Below are 18,459 nucleotides of genomic sequence, written 5' to 3'. Positions count from 1 at the left end.
CATGCCCAATGATACACTTCACACAAAAGACATTTCGAAATAGGTCAACCAGCCTCATCCAGGCCCCACCCAAGGCACTCACAGATCAACACCCCAGCGTTATACTAACTCAACACATCCAGATCTAAGCCTTCATCACTTGATTCAACAGACCCTCAAGTTCCCGCAAAAGTTTCCAGCCATGTCTGAGAGGCAGCGTGGGCAGGGACAGGCGAGGAGCGAGCTGCTTCGGGCCTGGCTGCTCCGGGCCTGGCCTCTGTTGCTCTGGTTCGTTCCACAACCAGCTGCTCCGGGTCTGGTCACTGCCACTCCTAACCTAGTTGCTCTGGACTTGGCTGTTGCTGCTACAGGCCTGGCCGCACCCGACCCGGCTGCTCTGGGCCCGGTTGCTCCGGTCCCGGCCGCTCCGGGCCTGGCCGCTCCCAGCCTGGCAGCCACTGCCCAATTTTAAAGGAGTCTCTGTCCAGGCCATCCGTACTGACCTCCAGCCTAGACTCACCACCCAGGCCAGGCTGGACTGTCCAGGGTCTCCAGGACCCACAGGGTCAGGGCAGCGCACAGCGGCCTTTCCTCGCTCCGACTGTCCAGCACGTGCTCTCGGCTCCTCCACTGGAGGGAATGTGGGGGCCAGTAGCCTGGTGCCCACTTCCCGGGGCTGGGGTGACACTACGAAATGATCCTCTCAGGTGTGTGGTGCGGAGTCTGACAGAGGAAACCGGCCAGGCGCCGCACCCGCCCCAGCGCCGGGAGCTCCGTGGCTGTCTGAGGAGGAACGGCTGATGGCCTGCAGCCTGTGAGGCTGGAAGGGCTACACCCTCTGCTCTGTGCCTGGTCGTGCCTATGTCCCCAGGACCTAGCCCAGTGCTGGCACATAGTAGGATCACAGCAGATGTTGGATGAGTGAGTAAATGAAGCATTGCCCCAGCTTTCCAGATGAGGGACCTGAGGCTCTGAGACGTCAAGTGACTGCCCGAGGCCACGCAGCTGGGCTGAGTGGAGATAGTCACCACATTTTCTCCCCTGGTCACCATCACACACGCACACACACACACACACACACACACACACACACATACACACACACACACACACACAAATTGGACTTCCACCCTTCAGGCTCAGGAAGGGCAGCATTTTGGTCTCCAGCCTGCTGGCTCCTTGGTGAGAGGAGGTGCTCCCAGCCCATCCCAGCCTGACAAAGAAGGTGGGTCCAGATTCAGCCGAAGGGCAGGGCTGAGGGGGCCGGAGGGGTCGGAGGGGAGAGGAAAGAGACGGACCGTTGTGGACTGGCGCCCAATGTGGACAAAGCTGGGAAGCGAGTTTTCACGTCTCATGGGGCAAGGCCTTGGCCGTGGCTGGAACCCTAGCCCAGCACCACGCCTCTGCACGCTCTCATCCCCAGCGGCTCCCCAACGGCCCCGCACTATTCTTGGCTTTTGCTAAAAGAGGCATTTGAGCCATGAGCCAATTTTTTCCATTCCTGAGCGGGGTATCTCTATTTTGGGCGTTAGTTGTTTTCCATGAGCGGCGAATGCTGCTGTGAAGCCGGCCTTTCCTGGACAGCTAGCGTGAGGGAGCCGGCCGAGCAGGCGGGCCAGCGGTTAAAAATACTTCCCGCTTCGTTTCTCCTTTGAAAACAAAGCCCCAGGGGCCTGTGCAACAGCTGAGTCTGGAGACAGTTTCCCAGGCAGAGAACTGGCAGCCAGAAAACTGTGCTGTTTCCTGAATGCACTGGGTCCCAGAAGCCACTGACAGGGACCTGCTGTGTGACCTCTGGCAACTTGCTTAACATCTCTGGGCCTGGTGGCCTCCTCTCTAAAATGAGGCCAGTGGTAGAGCGTCGGTCTGAAGCATGAAAGGTCCCAGGTTCGATTCCGGTCAGGGGCATGTACCTGGGTTGCGGGCACATCCCCAGTAGGGGGTGTGCAAGAGGCAGCTGGTCGATGTTTCTCTCTCATCGACATTTCCAGCTCTCTATCTCTCTCCCTTCCTCTCTGTAAAAAAATCAATAAAAAATATATTAAAAAATAAAATAAAATAAAATGAGGCCAGGGGAGATGAAGACCTTGACTAGCCCCCCCTCCCCCTGGTCTGAGAGCCACCCCCCAGGCCAGGTTTTCTTCTTAGAACTGAGCCAGCAAGGGATGCTAGGACTCAGAGACAGGAGTTATGAGAAGGCAGTTTTTAGCTTGGAATCTGGGAACCTTTTGTGAGCTCCTGAGCCCTGAGAGTATTCTGTGGGTTCCAGAATGTTCTCAGATGATTCATGTGATTGTAAAAAGGTTAAGCACCACCCTAGCCAGTTTTGCTCAGTGGATAGAGCATCAGCCTGCAGACTGAAGGGTCCCAGGTTTGATTCTGGTAAAGGGTACTTCAGTTGCAGGCTCCCAGCCCTGGTTAGGACCATGTGGGAGGCAATCAATTGATGTGTCTCTCTCACTTCGAGGTTTCCGTCTCTCCCTCTCCCTTCCACTCTCTAAAAATCAATTCTACAGAAACCAAGATGGCGACTTAGGTAAACACCTGAACTTGCTGCCTCACACAACTACTTCAAAACTACAACTGAAAGACAAAGTAGGTATCATCCAGAACCACGGGAAGGCTGGCTGAGTGGAAATTCTACCACCAGAAGGAAAGAGAAAAGCACACAGACTCAGAGGAGGAGGAGGTGCAGAAGTGAAGTGCGGAGGCACACTCATGGGAAGGCTGGGAACTGAGTACGCGGTTGTCTTTCTCAATCGGGAGGGAGACACAAGCTCCCGACTGCTCTGGACTCCAGTTCCAGGCAGGACTCTGGGGACGCAGACTCAGACTGGGAGGAACTGGACTGCCTGGCCTCGGGTGGACTCCAGGGCGGCTTTTTCTCAGAGGTGCTTGCAGCCATCATTGTTCCTGCCCGGTGCCGCGGGACATAGAGACACAGGACCTCTTCCAGGAGGGCTGACGGTCAGCCATTGCTGTTTGCTCCACCCTGGTATTCCCTGCTCTGGTTCTGGATCCCCCTGTGCTGCTAATAAGCTGTGTGCCCCAGGCAAGTTACTGAGACTTTCTGAGCCTTAGGTATTGTGTCTGTAAAAAGGGAAAATACTACATTCGTACACCTATGGATGAGGACAGTGGGGGGGGCGGGTAATGGCAGAGGGTGGGGTGGGAACTGGGTGAAGGGGAGCTATGGGGGGGGGGGGGAAGAAACAATTGTAATAATCTGAACAATAAAGATTTATTAGTAAAAAAAAATAAAATCAATGGAAAACATGCCCTTCAGTGAGGAAAAAAAAAGGTTAAGCACCATTTTAGGGGGATTAAATAAAGACATTGTGGTAACCACACCAAGTCACACAGCCTGTCTCATTCGAGAAGCAGATGTGTTCTGAAGTGGAGGAATCTCCAAATATACTGATGGGGGAAAGCAAGTTGCAGAATGCAGCAATTAGAATGGCATCACTTATTTTTAAATACGTACTCATAAAACAAAGTTACATATTTTTCTACACCATGGGTGCATGCATTTATGAAAACACCTCGGGGAAATTCTGGAAGATTTCACCCAATCTGATGACAGTCCTTATCTCTGGGGCAGGGAGGAAACTGAATTTGGAGTGATGCCAGAGAGCACTGACTGAAAGTTTTTATAGGAAGAATGCATGTATTAGTGGCATGTGGTGGTTGTGTGTGTGTGTGTTGAGACATTCAGAGAGACACCAAGACCTTAAGGGCCAAGGCAGCTGCTCTCCAGCGGGATCCCGTGTTGGAGGCTGGCTGTGGGCAGGAAGTAGAGGTATGTGAGTGGCTGAAGCAACTGTGTTTATGCTTTTAGGGAAGCAAACGAAGATGTCATTCCTAGGTGAGATTTATTGGCAGTTGTAAATTACTTTCTACAGCAAACAGTTTCCTCAGGAGACAATTAAGTTTCGATTGTATTGTTCCCAGGTTGGCACCACTGTGTCCCCTCGCTGAGGCTTTGCACCACAGTCACTGTGGGTACGCGTGTGCTTGGCTGTTGGATGGCAGAATGACTATCCCCTGTGGGAGGAGCTGCTGCTGTGGAAGGTAGTGAGCTCCTCATGAGAGGGGTATCCGATCCAGGAGGGAGGAGTTGGTTGAGACTGACCCGGAGGGGGGCAGCCAGGTCTCCATCCCGAGCCTCAGGCAATCGATCTTTATAGAAGGGATGAAGGCGGGACTAGGAGTCTGGTAAGCTTTCTGATAGCATTTCATCGTAGTGTCTGCCACCACAATCTCAGCTCTCTTGGACAACTTGTAAATGGGGAAGTGGGGTGCACTATTTATTTTGATCACCATTGTAATGACTGTTTGGGGCAGTTAGTAAATACCGTCAGTGATGTTTCTGCTACCAAATCTGCAGGTGCTGCCTCTTACACACCAACCCAGCCAACCCATTAGGAGGTAGCAGGCCACCATGTCACCCACTCTGGGCTGAGCCTGGAGAGGTCTCCATCCTAGGGCCAGAGAGTGAGGCAAGGGCCCCAGGACCTCCAACCTGCAGCCCAGGCCCTTTGTTTAGGGTGAGGCTGGGCGGAGATAGTTGCAAACAGCGTTGGTAGGTGCCTGGGTGTGGGGGCTCCTTAGCCATCTGTAATTGCAGTCTGTGCTTGCTCCTGTATTCCAGGCCTCAGTTCCAGCTACCAACTGGACATCCCACTGGTTCCCCGCTTCCTCACTAGGGCTCAGGGTTCCCCCTTATGCTCTCCTCCTCCTCCTCAGGCCATGATCCTGATTCCCTCCACAGCACTGCCAAGAGGTGCCGAGGGGCGTGGGTAAGGAGGCCTCTTCTGGAGCCCAATCCTGGGTGCAGCTCAGGCTCCACCACTTACCAGCTGTGCCAACTGAGCGGAGGAGCCTCCCAGAACCTCAGTTTGCCCTATAAAATGAGGCAGTGATGGCGTGGAAGGCACAGAACTGTTGTTTCAAAATTAATCAACAAAAAATTGTGAGTGCTTATGTTAGGAACAAAGTTCAAGTCCTAGCTGGCCACTCCTGAGATCTTAGGCTCTTTTTCAGAATTGTGGTAAAGTAAATATCACATAAAATTTACCACTTTAACCACTTCTAAAAGATATATTTTATTGATTTTTTACAAAGAGGAAGAGAGAGGGATAGAAAGTCAGAAACATCGATGAGAGAGAAACACCTACCAGCTGCCTCCTGCACACCCCCCACTGGGGATGTGCCCGCAACCAAGGTACATGCCCTTGGCCAGAATCGAACCTGGGACCCCTCAGTCCACAGGCCGACGCTCTATCTATGGAACCAAACCGGTTTTGGCTCACTTTAACCATTTTTAAGTGTACAGTTCGGTGGCATTAAGTACATTCACATTGTTGTGCAACCATCACCACTATCTGTCTCCAGAACTTTTCATCTGGCAAAACTAAAACTATACTTATTAAACGCCCCATTCCCCCTCCCCCAGCCCTGGCAGCCACCATTCTACTATTTGTCTCTATGAATTTGTCTTTAATACTTCATATAAGTGGGATCATACAGCATTTGTCCCTTTGTGTCTCATTTATTTCTCTCAGCATAATGTCTTTGAGGTTCATGTTGTAGCATAGGTGTTCCTTTTAAAACTGAGTAATATTCCATGACATGTCTGCATATACTCCAGTTTACCCATTCACCCATCAGTGGACCCTGGGTTGCTCCCTCTTTTGGTTTTTGTGGATGGTGCCTCAGTTTCCTCTTCTGTGATGTGCACATGGCCAGTTGCACATGCCAGGCAAGTTGCCCTCCTCGGCTGGCTCAGCATCTCCTCTGGCCTCCTTCTCTCAACTAAACCTCATCCTCCCTTCTCCAAGCAAGGGCCATGGCACATGTAGCTGACACGCTCTGTCTTCATGACATGTGTGGACATTGGCCACCAAAGGCAAGTTTCCTGTTCTAGGCATTTCTAGGACCCCACAGAGCTTTGGCAAGGACACGCTAGTTAGAGCCGGATCCTTGTTGAGCAACACTCACCACCTCTACTTCAATGTTGGGCTGGACCCAGTTCAAGTCAGTCAGCAGCACTTTGCTGCGCCGCCCACCCCGCAGTGGTCTGCTGACGGAGGACTCTCCCAGGCCTCCAGCTGTGCCTCTGCAGGCAGCAGTGATTCTGGGTCCTGCATAAGGTGAGGAGGCTGGAGGGAGAGCACACTACAATTCCCAGAGTGCTCCGGGCTCAGGGGGCGGATCCTGCTCCTCGCGGAGGCTCCGACCCACCAACCAGAGTCGGAGAGGGGAGGGGTCAGGGCGGTGTTGGGGGCGGAGCCGGAGGGGCAGAGCCGGAGGGCGGGCCCGGAGGGCGGGGCGGCGGGGCGGGGCGGCCAGTGCGCCCGGGGCGCGGGTCCGGGAGCCGGCGTGGAGGGCTCGGCGCGCCGCGGACCTCGCGGGCCATGGGTAAGGCGCTCGCGGCCGCGGGGACGGGCTGGGGGCCGCGGGGAGCGCGGGGCTGCGGCGCCGGGTCTGCCCGGGCCTCGCGGCGTGGGCGCGGCTTCGGGGAGCGGAGCGGAGCGGGGCAGGGGCGCGGGGACCCCCCGCCCGGGGACTAAGCCTGCCCGGCGCCAGCGCCTCCGCCCGCGCCGGAGGGAGCGAGGCGGGTGTCGGCGCGCTCCGCCGAAGGAGAGACAGAAAGTTCGGCGGCGGGGCTTCCCGGCCGTTTATCTCGAAACTCCTCTCGCCGTCCCGGGCCGAGCCGCGCCGTCCTCGCGCTGTCACCCACTTCCTGCTGCGGTTTCAGGCTCGCGCGGCCTCAGCGATTTGTTGTGACAGCTGTCCGCGCCCCCCGCCCGCGTCCGCGCCGGGACCCCATGTGTCCGCGCCCCCCGCCCCCCTCCTTCCATCGCGCCCCACTGCCGCCCTCCCATCTGCCCCCCGGCCCCCCGTCCCCTTTGCCCCACCCCGCCCCCGCCCCCGCCCCCTGCCCGCGGCCCAGTTCTCAGAACCCGCCGCGCGGCCGGGAAAGGCTCGGGTCCGAGGCGCTGCCCGCCGCCCGCGTTTCCTGAAAGTGACGCGCGCGGGTTTGAAGAACTCGCCGCCCGGCGCACTTTGAAGAATCGCTGGTTCCTCTTTCCGCCGCCCCGGCGCCGCCGCCCGCCTGCTGGCTCTCCCCTCTCCTTTCCGGGGCTCCGTCCCCGCGGCGCCAGGGTCGCCGCCTCCCTCTCCCGCCCTCTCTCGCCTGCCCGCCTCCGGTCTCCGGGGGAAAGGCCGCCGGAGGGGTCGGGTTCCGGGGGCGCCACCCACACCCCCAATCCTGCAGACCCCCAGGGCTCCGGGTGCGGTCGGAGGCACCGCGCTGGCCAGGCCCGCGCCACTTTGCGGAGTCGTCGGCCGCGGGGAGGGTCTCGGGTCCGAGGGAGGAGAAGCGACGTTTCTTACCGCCGTTCGCCCGCAGGACGCGGAGGGGTGGGCGATGGCGGCCCGCGGAGCCCCAGAGCCGCCCCTGGGAACTTGGAGTGGCAGAGGTCACCCCAAGGCCTCAGAGAGACACCCGTCTTTTGATTTAGCCTGGAGACCACCGGGGTCCCGCAGTGAAGAGGACAGCACACCCCCCCCCCCAAACCTGCCCCTCTCCCGTCTCCTGTCTCCGGTGGGAGCCCCGCTGGCTGGGATAGCCCGCTCCCGCCTGGTTCCCGCACCTCCCTCGGGGTCAGGCTGTGCCTGTGCCTGTGCCTTTGGCTACGACTTGACAAGCCGCTGGCCACTCTGGTTCTCCGAGCACAGGAAACGGGCCGGGGCTGGAGCTGCAAGCAACTGTTCTCATCAGATGTCACCCAGACGGACGACAGGGGCCTGGGGGTGCAGCCCTGTCCTGAATGGGGTCCCAGGACATGGCAGAGGTGCTAAGAGGGGCCCCGTCCTGATGGGCCCTGGGAGGTGGTCCACATTGCGTGCCCCACGCCCCTCCCTCGTATGCTCTCCCGGCTGTCTTGCTGGAGCCAGCAGCTGGCAGGCCTGCCCCCAGCTGGACACTGAGGCAAGGCTCTGGCAGAAGCTGCGCGCTGCGCCTTCGGGTCTGTCCCCAGTGCTGGCTGAGAGCAGCCCCCCAGAAACCGCCCCTGGAGCAGTGCCACCCAGGACACGCCCTGGGCTGGCTGCTCCAAAGGCTGCCTTTGTATGGGCTCCGCTGAAGCTCTGACAAGCCACACGTCTCAGGAGGGAGGGCCGTGTCTGCGGGCTGTTGGGCTGCTGGTACCATTATTGTTAAGTTGACACAGTGCTCTCAGCAGGTGACTTTTCATGAAAGGAAGTGTCACTTCCATCACACAAGTGTGAATTGGGTGGGGCTGGAGGGGGGGGCTAGGGGAGGTGGGCAGAGGTAGTGTGGCCTGGCGCTGGCTGGTTGTGTCCTTGAACTCTGCACAGCCCAAGCCCTTTCTGGGCATCAAGAGTGTCTGTGGTCAGGGGCCTCGCGCTGGTCTCTGGGGCTGATGTCTGAGGAGCATTGGTCCTGCCATACACGGCTCTGGGTTATGGAACATGGGGAGCAAGCAGGACACAGACCTCACACCTCACAGAGGGGGGTGTGTACACACTCACACTCATGCACACATGCACTCTCACACACAGTTGCATAGTTACACATGTACACACAGTCATACACACAATCCACTATAGACTCTCATAGTCACATTCATACACACAGTCTCATATGCACATTCTCATATTCACACTGAACATGACACACACACTCACACGCACATCCACGCTCTCACAAGCTCACATACACGGCTGGCTGTGGTTTGTGGGGACGCTCATTTCTCACTTTGTTCTGCTCAGCACCGTGGGCCTCTAGAATCTAGCACAGCCGCTGATAGGAGGGGACACCAGGACACAGGAGCTGTGACTGGCTTGGTGAGGATGTGCCCGTATGGAGGCAGGGACCTCCCCGTCACTCCTCTGCACCTCATCCGATTTCAGCGGGCTCTTGTCACACATTACAGTGATGCCATGAGGCTGCAGACAGCTCAGGGAGTGCGGGCACCTTTGCGCCCCTGAGCACAGGTGAGGAGCTTGTTAACAAAAGCCTCCAGGCCTCAGGGTCAGTGTCTGGTTCTGGACCCCCCTGTGTGCCCCAGGAAGTTACTGAGGCTTTCTGAGCCTTAGGTATGTGTCTGCACAAAGGGAAAGTCTCCACTGGTGGCTGGGAGCATTCATGAGGTCAGGTGCCAGGAGGCCGAGTGCCGGGCCGCCCGGGCACTGCCGGCTGCTGGAGCGCAGAGCGTGGAGAGGGAGGAGGGTGGCTGCAGGGAGCACCCTCTGTTCCGCACGCTGAGGTGAGGTTCTGGGAGGAGCTCGGATTCCTAACGCAGACGGGTCTTGAGCAGCCAGTCCCCTGCCCAGTGAGGCCAGTCCACCTGGCCCAGCCCTCCTCTGTCCTCTGCTCACCGGGGAGCGAGGGGTGCCGGGGGCTGTGAGCCAAGTTCTACCCTCGATTATCAGGGCTTTCCTCACACCAGCATCTCCCCTCAGGAAATGGAGGAATACGCTTAAAAGGGAGGGCACCCGGCCTTTTACCAGGACCACCTGAGGCCCCAAGGGGAGACCTGCCTCTGGTCCTGAAAAGGAAGAGCTACACCGAAGGTTACTTCTCCCAGAGTTGTTTCTGGAGTTAAATGCAATCCCATCAGAACCGGGGTGTTGAGTTTTTCTTACGGGACTGTGACAGGATTACCCTGCGGGTCAGATGGAACCTCCTGTAACAGAAGGATAACGCCGGGGGCGTGCCCTCTGGATAGTGAGTGGTTTCACCAAGCCACAGAAATGACAACAGTGTGCACGTCCCAGCATCCCACAGTCAGTGGGACAACATGGAAAGCACAAACCCAAACCTGTCCCAGATGTCCTCCCTGAAGCTTTAGATCGTGGAAAAGCAGCATTTCAAATTATTGGGGGAAGAAGGTCACTCAGTCACTCCTGCGACCACCTTATGGGTGGGGAGAGGACTATGGTTAGGTCCCGCTTTCATACCTTATAGATTCCAGATGTATTCAAAGTGAACATGAAGCCACCGTCACCATTACTGTCATTATTGCTCCCGGTGGGAAAAGCAGGTCCGAACACCATTCCCTTGGGGAGCGGGGCCCTGGTCCTTGAATCTGTCTCCTCTGTTACAATAGGGCATCGAGCTTGGGCTCAGAGGGGTCAGTGCCTGTTACGAGCTCCCTGGCCGCGGCGCCCCTCCGGTGGCTCTGCCTCTGCAGGCGGGATTGGCTGGGAGGCCCGGGCCCTGCACTGGGAACTGAGAACTGGAAGCTGGGCAGATAGGAGGCTCGCCCGCACTGTGGCAGGGGAGTTTAACTTACTTTTTGCAGCAGAAAAAATTAGAACCCTTTTTGCAAATGCAGATTTCCTGGAGCCTGTCTGCTAATGGCTGGGAAGAAGTGATTAGGTGTCGGCCAGGGCCAGGCACCCTCCACCATCCCAGGCTGCGGCCCCACAGCGGCCCGGGTGGGGGGAGAATGGAGGCCGAGTTCACGTGGGGACTCAGCTGGACACAGAGGCAAAGAGTCCCTTTGTGGCTCTCGGCACGCGCTCTATCCCTGTGCCGCCCGGGGTTGCACAGCTCAGGTTGGTGACCTCCTTTCCAGGTAACGCGAGCGCCCGCCTCCAGGTGAGGTGTCTCTGTGAGTGTGGCCCAGGCAGAGCACCCACACTGAGCCCCAAAGAGGGGACTCGGGATCCCAGGCCAGGGGCTCACCCTGGCTGCCCCCCCGGCCCGGCCCCGGCCCCTAGGGAGCTTTAAACTCTGATGCCCCCGCAGGACCTTGAATCGAACAGGGGGGGTGGGCAGACAGGCACGGTGTCTTTAGAATGCATCCCAGGTGATCCCAACGACCCTGTGCCCACCACCCTCCCTGAGCCCAGGGCAGCGACTGGCCGGGGCCACGGAGCCAGCTGCAGGAGGCTCTGAGAAGCCAGGTGTGCGGCCTGTGCTGCCGAGGATGAGCCCGCGGGACCGAAGGGAGGGGACGCAGAGAGGAGAGGCGGGAGGGAGACTTTGGGAGTGTACAGACGGCTGGGAGGACTGGGAGGACGAGAATCGGAGGGAAACAGGCAGAGTCGCCTGAGGAAAACTAGCAGTCTGGGCGGGCGGGGTGGTCTTTATTGTTGATTAATCCTCACCCGAGGATAGGAAAGAGGGAGAAACACCAATGTGATGAGAAACATCATCTGGTTGCCTTCCATAAGAACCCTGATGGAGGATCAAACCTGCATCCTGGGTGTGTGCCCTGACTGGGAACTGAGCCCACAACCTCTTTATTTTAAAATATTTTTAAATCATATTTTTATTGACTTTAAAGAGAGGGGATGGGAAGGAGAGAAAGAGATAGAAACATCGATGGGAGAGAAACACAGACTGGCCGCCTCCTGCGCACCCAGTAGGGGGGATGGAGCCACAGCCCAGCGGGTGTCCTGACCGGGAATCAAACCCATGACCGCTTGTTTCATGGATTGATACTCAACCACCGAACCACCTGGCCAGCTAGGGTGGGGTGTCATTGTTAGCAACTGGCTGTTTCTGGAGATGAGCCCTGCTCCGGGGGTCAGAAGCCAGCCCGAGGGGATGGCCGTGTCTCCTAAGACAAGCTTTAGGGCGGTGTCTTTCCCAGGCTTAGCTAGGCTCCTCATGGCTTTGCAAACGGTGGTGGCGACCACAGCAGCCACCGTGGTGGCCAGGTCATGGTGGGTGGGGGTCAGTCAGGCCTTGTCTGAATTCTGGTTTCCCTCTCCGGCTTCCGCTCCCCTCTTTAAAATGGGATTCCCTCTGGGACGGAATGAGAGAGCCGGGGGCCTCAGAGCCGGGGACCACGCAGCGTGAATGACGGCAGGCACAGGCGCGGCGGCCTCCGGGACAGCTGCCGAGGGGACAGTGTCCAGTGGCCAAAGGTCCAATAGCCCGTGCTCCTGGGGCCGGCCTCGGGGGCCATGTGGTGTGGGCCCGTTGTTAAGGAGATGTGCTGGCCACAGGTTCCTGCAGTCCCTGGAGTGGACCAGGACTGTGGAGCGGTATATTAGAGAGTAACGAAAAGAAAAAGGGAAAGGGAAAAAAGGAAGGAAGGGTGGTCAAAGCTGAGGCTTCCTGGTCTCGGGTCTGCTGCCAGCCTGCCACGTGGTTCGGGCAGTTTCCATGGCGGTGTTTGGCCGTGGCGGGTGCTGAGGTTTTGCACCGTCAGCTTTTGGCTGTCCTGAGTGAAGGGTCCGTGGCTCTCCTGCCTTCACCCTAACCGGCCGGCAGGCGCCAGGTGGGACGGTGGTGAGGAGTGAGAGGCCGGACAGAGGGGAGGCTGTGCGTGGCTGGGGGGTGGGGGGCGGGAGAGGACGTGCTTATCGGGGAACTGAGGGGCCGCAGGACTCTGAGGTGCGGGGAGGGGGGCCCAAAGGCACAAACGGGAACTTCCTCTTTCCTGAACTGTTCCTGGAGGACTGCGGGCCCAGCACCCTGAGGCTTTGGGGCCCACAAACGTGGCAGCTCAGCTGAGCTGCTGGGAGGACCTCCGGCCTGCATGTGGGGCAGACCTCGGAGACAGGCTTCCTGGTGCCCGGCCCAGCCTCCGCCGCCGTCCCCAGCTGGCTAGGCTTCCTTCGGGGGTGTGTGGGGAGGCGTGGGGAGGAAGGACAGGTGGCAGGTGTCTGACGGGGTGAACACGGGAGAGCAGAGGGTCAGCCGAGGAGGGAGAGGACCCTCCCCTCCTGGCCCCTTCAGACCCAGCGCCTCCCAGGGAGCCTGCCCTCACTGCCTGCTCCTCCCTGCCTGCACCTCATGTCCCCTCCCCCTCCTCTCCTCTCCTCACAGCATCTCCTGCCGAAGGGAAAAGGAAACAGTCAGAGGGGGACGACCCGCTAGACACACCTGTGTCCCCTCCGCCCGACAGTGAGCGGAGCGGGAGCCTGAGCCCCGTCCGGCTGGAGGTGAGTTAGTCCCGGCCTTTCCGGGAGCTTGGAGACCCCGCTCCCGGAGGGAGCTGCCCCGCCCCAGCGGGGGCCAGGCCGGCCGGAGGGCTCCCCTCCCCAGGGCGTGTCGGACAGCTTGCCTGGAGCTCTGACCAGAGGCAGATAAAAGCACCGTCCTGCGATGTAAACTGCATTTACCCCGCCCGTGCGCCACACGTGTGACGTGCGCAGCGTCACGGTGAGGTCAGGGCGGTGAGGGCCGGCGGGGCACAGAGGTGGTCCCGCTGAGTTCAGAGGAGCACAGCACACGTGACGGCTTCTTTCTGGGGCAGCACCACCCAGAGCCTCGGGGTCCAGTATGTTAGTTTCCTAGGCAATGCGTGAGCTTGCGTGTTTTTATCGTTGCGTGTTTTTATCAAGAACACTGAAATGACCTGAAGTGTCTGGGGAACGCATGGCTCTCTGGTATTTGGGGCCGCCCGCCCACGGCCTGGGAGCTGTTCCCTGAGCCCCAGCCCCAGCCCAGCTGCCCCCCCTGAGCCACTAGCCAGAGGCACAGCCAGCAGAAACGCACCTCTGAGAGCAGACGCCAATGGTCCTGAGCGTCCGGCAGATGCAGGAACCCAGGACCGGCTCCTCCGCCCTGAGCTCAGACTGGCGGGTCAGGGAGGAGGGCACCACACACAGAGGCTGGCTGGGCACAGGCCCGGCTAAGCAGCCCCAGTGCCAGGAAGCACAGCACCTTTGTTCCTTTACCTTTTATGTTTATTGATTTTAGAGAAAGGAGGCAGGGGTTGGGGGAAACATTAAGCTGCTGCCTCCTGTATGCACATCCTTTTGGTGTACGGGATGATGCTCCAGTCACTCCTTCAGCTGTGACCCCTGGGGCCATTTGGGGACCTATGGACACAAGCCTGTCTCCAGGAGCTCAGTCTGGTAGAGGAGCGGAGACATAGATGTAACGGAGCTAGAGCCAGGTAAAGAGGTGATCTGGCCTGGCCAGCGTGGCTCAGTGGTTGAGCATCGACCTATGAACCAGGAGGTCACGGTTAGATTCCAAGTCAGGGCCCATGACAGGTTGTGGGCTTGATCCCAGTGCTGGGCATGCAGGAGGCCGCTGATCCACGATTCCCTCTCATCATTGATGTTTCTATCTCTCTCCTCCTTTCCTCTCTGAAATCAATAAAAATACCCGGTTTTAAAAAGGACAGAGGTGACCTGTGCCCGGAGAGAGGCCTGGAGAAGGTGCGAGGCTACGGCCAGCTCGGGAGCCAGCCTCCGTGGACCGGGCCTGGGTTGGGGACAGCAGCATCTTTCTGGCACCAGAGCATCGTCCGGCCCGAGCACTAGGCCGGCGCTAGGGGCCTGCTCCCCCTGTGGGCCCGGGGTGGGGCCCAGGGTTCAGCCTGCGCCCAGCCGCCCCGGCTGACCCCTGTGCCTCCTGCTCTTTCCCCAGGACTGCCCCGAGGCAGGCGGGGAGCGGGAGGAGGAGCAGGCCTTCCTGGTCAGCCTCTACAAGTTCATGAAGGAGCGACACACGCCCATCGAGAGGGTGCCCCATCTTGGCTTCAAGCAGAGTGCGTCCCTGGGTGCAGGCAGGGCGGCGGGCCCGGCAGGGGACCCCAGCCAGGCAGGGCGCTGGGCAGGCCCCTCCACGCTGGTGACCCTGGCACTGCCAGCCCGCAGGGTTACACAGAGGGTACCCCTTCCCGGTGCTGGGCGGGCCGCGGGCGGGCCTGGATCTCCACCCGCACGGCCCGCCCAGCTGCTGTCCATCGCGGTGGCCTGGCTCTGCCTGCCTGACAGGGCCACGGACCGGGCTGCGGGCCGCCCCTCCTGGGCAGGGACTGACAGCCCCCTCTCCTCCCCAGTTAACCTGTGGAAGATCTACAAGGCCGTGGAGAAGCTGGGGGCCTACGAGATGGTAAGGAAGGCACCTCTGAGTGCTCGGCGGGCTGGCCAGCTGGGAGAGAGGACGAGCCCAGTGGGGTGCCCTTGCCTCCAGGCGGGGGGAGGCAGGGCCGGGGCCGGCCCCTCCCCGGCGCCCCTGCCTGCAGAGGGAGGGAGAGGGCTCGCCGTGCCCGCTGGCACTTTGCTGCTCAAAGCAAGTTTCCTCTTTGCCCATCTGTCTGCCTTCCCGGGCTCGGAAAGCTGCTTGGCCAGCAGGCCGGTGGCCGGGGCGGGGGATGGGTGCTGGCCTGCGGCCAGGTGAGCCCCTGCAACAGCCTCCCCCCAACCCGGCCCCCCGCTAGCGGGCACCCGCCAACCCGGTGCCCTTGCAGGTGACGGGCCGCCGCCTCTGGAAGAACGTGTACGACGAGCTGGGGGGCAGCCCGGGCAGCACCAGCGCGGCCACGTGCACAAGGCGCCACTACGAGAGGTGCGGCGGGGCGGCCCCGGGTGCGGGGGGGCGGGACACCGTGGGCGGGGCGGGGGGCCGGGACACCGTGGGCGGGGCGGGGGGCCGGGACACCGTGGGCGGGGCGGGGGGCCGGGACACCGTGGGCGGGGCGGGGGCGGGGCGGGGGGGCGGGACACCGTGGGCGGGGCGGGGGGGCGGGACACCGTGGGCGGGGCGGGGGGCCGGGACACCGTGGGCGGGGCGGGGGGCGTGCGCCCGCTGCTGGCTCTGGGCAGGAGGAGCCCCGGCCGCCCGCACTGCCGCGGCAGTGTGCGGGGCTGCAGGAGGAACGGGGGTGGGTCTGGCCTCCTGGTGGACGTGCCGCCCTCCGCAGGCTGGTCCTCCCGTATGTGCGGCACCTGAAGGGAGAGGATGACAAGCCGCTGCCCCCCTCCAAGCCCAGGAAGCAAAACAAGATGGCCAAGGAGCCCCGAGGGGACGACGGGGCCTCCGAGAGGCTGAAGGCCAAGGAGGGGCAGCTGGGCCAGGTGAGCCCCGAGCCCCAGGGCCAGCAGGTGAGCAGGGCCCCCGTCCTGCCTCTCAGCCGCCCCGCCCCCCGCACACCCCCCGACCTCACTGCACGGCCGCACAGCTCCGCCCAGGTCCGCTTCTGTTGGTGTGGGTTCTCTGTTTGAGGCCGTGGGGTCTGGCTCCGAACTCCATCCGGGCCCTGTGTCCGGACACCGGCTGCGTCCACTCAGACCGGCACCTTCTGAAAACATCGTAAGAGCCTTGGCCGGTCTGACTCGGTGATTAGAGGCTCAGCCCACCGAGTGAAGGGTCTCAGGGTTGATTCCAGTCAAGGGCACGTACCTCAGTTGCAGGCTCGATCCCCGGCCCTGGTTGGGGCGCCTGCGGGAGGCAACCAGTTCATGTGTCTCTCCCGCTCCCTACTCTCTGAAAATCAGTAGGAAAATAGCCACAGGTGAGGGTTAACGGAACAACAAAGCGGTGCACAGAGGCTGCTGGGTACCCTGCCTGCCGGCACCTCCCCCAGCAGGATGCATGGCTCCCGCCCAGCCTGAGGCCTCCCTTTTCTCCTTTTAGACGACGCCCGGAAAGACCAATATGGACCCCATCGACCTGGCGAGGCCCCCCAGCCAGGAGCCAGCACAGGAGAGAGCCGAGCGGCCAGGCCCGGCTCCCGGGCTCGCTCTGCCCTTCGCGGGTGCCGGCGGCTGCCCTGAGGCCTACCAGCGGCTCCTGTCCAGCTTTTACTGCAAAGAGACACACGGCGTCATGTCGCCGCTGGCCAAAAAGAAGCTGCTGGCCCAGGTGAGCAAGGCGGAGGCCTTGCAGTGCCAGGCGGAGCACTGTCGCCACGGGGCGGGCAGCCCTGCCGGGGAGCCCCGGGCGTCCCCCGCTGCGCGCCCCCCAGGGAGTCCCCGGAGCCCAGGAGGGCCACCCGAGACCCACAGGCACCAGCTGGCGCCCCCGGAGGGAGCACAGGGCCCCGGGGGCAGCAGCCTCAGGGAGGAGGCTCAGGCGGGCCCCCACCCGCCGGCCCCCGCCTTCACCGGCTGTTTCCACGCCTACCCCACCAGGGTGCTCAAGCCCATCAGCCAGCACCCCCGGGACTTCTTTCCCCATCTCAGAGAGGGGGTGCTCTGGGGGCCCCCTGGCAAAGAGGAGAGGCCGCCAGTCAAAGAGTCGGCGCTGGTGTGGGGCGGGGACGTCAACCGTCCCTCCGCGTTCCACAGAGGCGGCTCCCGAGGAGGCGGCCTCTGCGCCAGGCCCAAAGCCTGCTGGGTGTCCCCCATGGCCAAGGGGCCTGCCGAGAGCCCCGCGCCCCTGCCCGCAGTCCCCGGCAAGCGCGGCCGGGAGGAAGAGGGCTTTGTCCCTGGCGGCAAAAAACTGCAGGCAGTGCCTCCCTTTCTCAAGGAGGCGGATGCCAAGGAGTGTGGGGCCACGTCTGTGGGGCCTGGCGTGGCCGTCTCCTGCTTGCTGGGCCCAGCCCTGGGGCCTGCCCTCCCGGAGGCCTACAGGGGCACCATGATGCGCTGCCCACTGAACTTCACCGGCACCCCGGACCCCTTAAAGGGCCAGGTTACGTTCCCCTTCAGCCCCCTGGTCATCCCAGCCTTCCCGGCTCACTTCCTGGCCACTGCAGCCCCCTCGCCCATGGCCGCTGGCCTCATGCACTTCTCCCCTGCCCCCTTCGACAGTGCCCTCCGCCACAGACATTGCCCCGCCTCATCTGCCTGGCACGTGCCACCTGCCACCACCTATGCAGCACCCCCCTTCTCTTTCCACCTTAACACCAAGCTGTAGGCTGGAGCCCCCGCTCTGCGCTGCGCTGTGGAGCCTGATGCAGCCCGAGGTGCCAGCGGGCTTCCGGCCCATCCCTCGGGAGAGCTGGCTGTGCCCAGTGCAAGGACAGGCCCAGCCGTGGGGGCAGCCTGGCCCAGGGGTGGCAGTGGGGAGTGGGGGTCCAGTTATAGGAAGGCCTTAGGAGAAGCTGGCGCAGGGCAGGGCTGGCAGCACCCTCTGGACCCCAGAGCAGAGGCCAAGAATGGGTGAGAGGCTGAGAAGCCAGCTAGTAGCCTGAGGCATCCAAATGCCCACAAAATCCAATAAAATGCCCGTGTGAACCCACTGCCCTGAGGTGTACGTGGCGTGACTGCCCCAGGGCTGTGAGGCAGGGATGTGTTGGGTGCGGCTGCCGGTGGAAGGCAGAGCCCCTCGGGCAGGGAGGTGGACACCGGGGAGCAGATTCCTGACTTCTGGCCTCAGATTGGTGACCTTTCCTAGTTCCCCGGGGACTCACCCTGCCCTCGGGGGTGGGGGTGCTCACAACCTCAGACCTTGGGAGGGGCAGCTAGTGTGACCACCCCTTAGGTACCAGGTGAGAAAGCCAGGAACACAAGACCACTGAGTACGGCAAATCCGACAGGGCACACTCAACGTGCTGGCAGCAGGGGGTGGCTGCCAGGGCTGAAGGCCATCCTGCCAGCCTCCACCTCAAGTAGCTCCGATGGCACAGTGAGGCACCAGCCCTCCAAGCTGGCGATGGCGATGGGGAAGCTGGGGGGTGGGGGTGGGCAGGCTGTTGGGAACACTCTCAGGCTCTGCAGGGGGTAACGTCCCAGTTCTCCGCCCCCTCCTGGGAGCTGCCGGATGCCAGCCCAGGTACCTGTGAGCAGCTGCGTGAGCTCGAGCTCCCG

At 61.1% G+C, this 18,459-nt stretch overlaps 1 protein-coding gene across 4 annotated transcripts; it reads left to right on the top strand.

The window, feature by feature from the left end:
* Positions 1 to 6,320: 6,320 nt before the first annotated feature.
* On the top strand, positions 6,321 to 17,891 carry ARID5A (AT-rich interaction domain 5A). Of its 4 annotated transcripts, XM_084900897.1 has the most exons (8): positions 6,321 to 6,399; positions 12,797 to 12,912; positions 14,351 to 14,471; positions 14,766 to 14,818; positions 15,177 to 15,274; positions 15,630 to 15,783; positions 16,343 to 16,570; positions 17,177 to 17,891. In XM_084900897.1, the coding sequence occupies exons 1-8, from the start codon at positions 6,396 to 6,398 to the stop codon at positions 17,564 to 17,566; spliced, it is 1,164 nt and encodes a 387-aa protein (XP_084757023.1). In that variant the 5' UTR covers positions 6,321 to 6,395; the 3' UTR covers positions 17,567 to 17,891. The 4 variants fall into 4 exon arrangements, with proteins under 4 accessions (XP_084757023.1, XP_084757021.1, XP_084757020.1 ...); XM_084900895.1 differs by having other exon boundaries at positions 16,343 to 17,885; XM_084900894.1 differs by having other exon boundaries at positions 6,322 to 6,399; positions 15,630 to 15,810; positions 16,343 to 17,885.
* Positions 17,892 to 18,459: the final 568 nt, after the last annotated feature.

This window comes from Pipistrellus hanaki, assembly GCF_964339955.1.
Source record: "Pipistrellus hanaki genome assembly, chromosome: 12".
In the NCBI taxonomy this organism is placed as follows: domain Eukaryota; kingdom Metazoa; phylum Chordata; class Mammalia; order Chiroptera; family Vespertilionidae; genus Pipistrellus; species Pipistrellus hanaki.
Note: the sequence above shows the minus strand (reverse complement) of the source record. Positions and strands in the feature narration are given on the sequence as shown.

What these genes read in the sequence shown, in the direction of transcription:
- ARID5A (XM_084900894.1), top strand. An exon ending in TGAGCCCCGTCCGGCTGGAG is followed by an intron (nt 12,913 to 14,350) that starts GTGAGTTAGTCC and finishes CTCTTTCCCCAG; the next exon opens with GACTGCCCCGAGGCAGGCGG. An exon ending in AGCTGGGGGCCTACGAGATG is followed by an intron (nt 14,819 to 15,176) that starts GTAAGGAAGGCA and finishes GTGCCCTTGCAG; the next exon opens with GTGACGGGCCGCCGCCTCTG.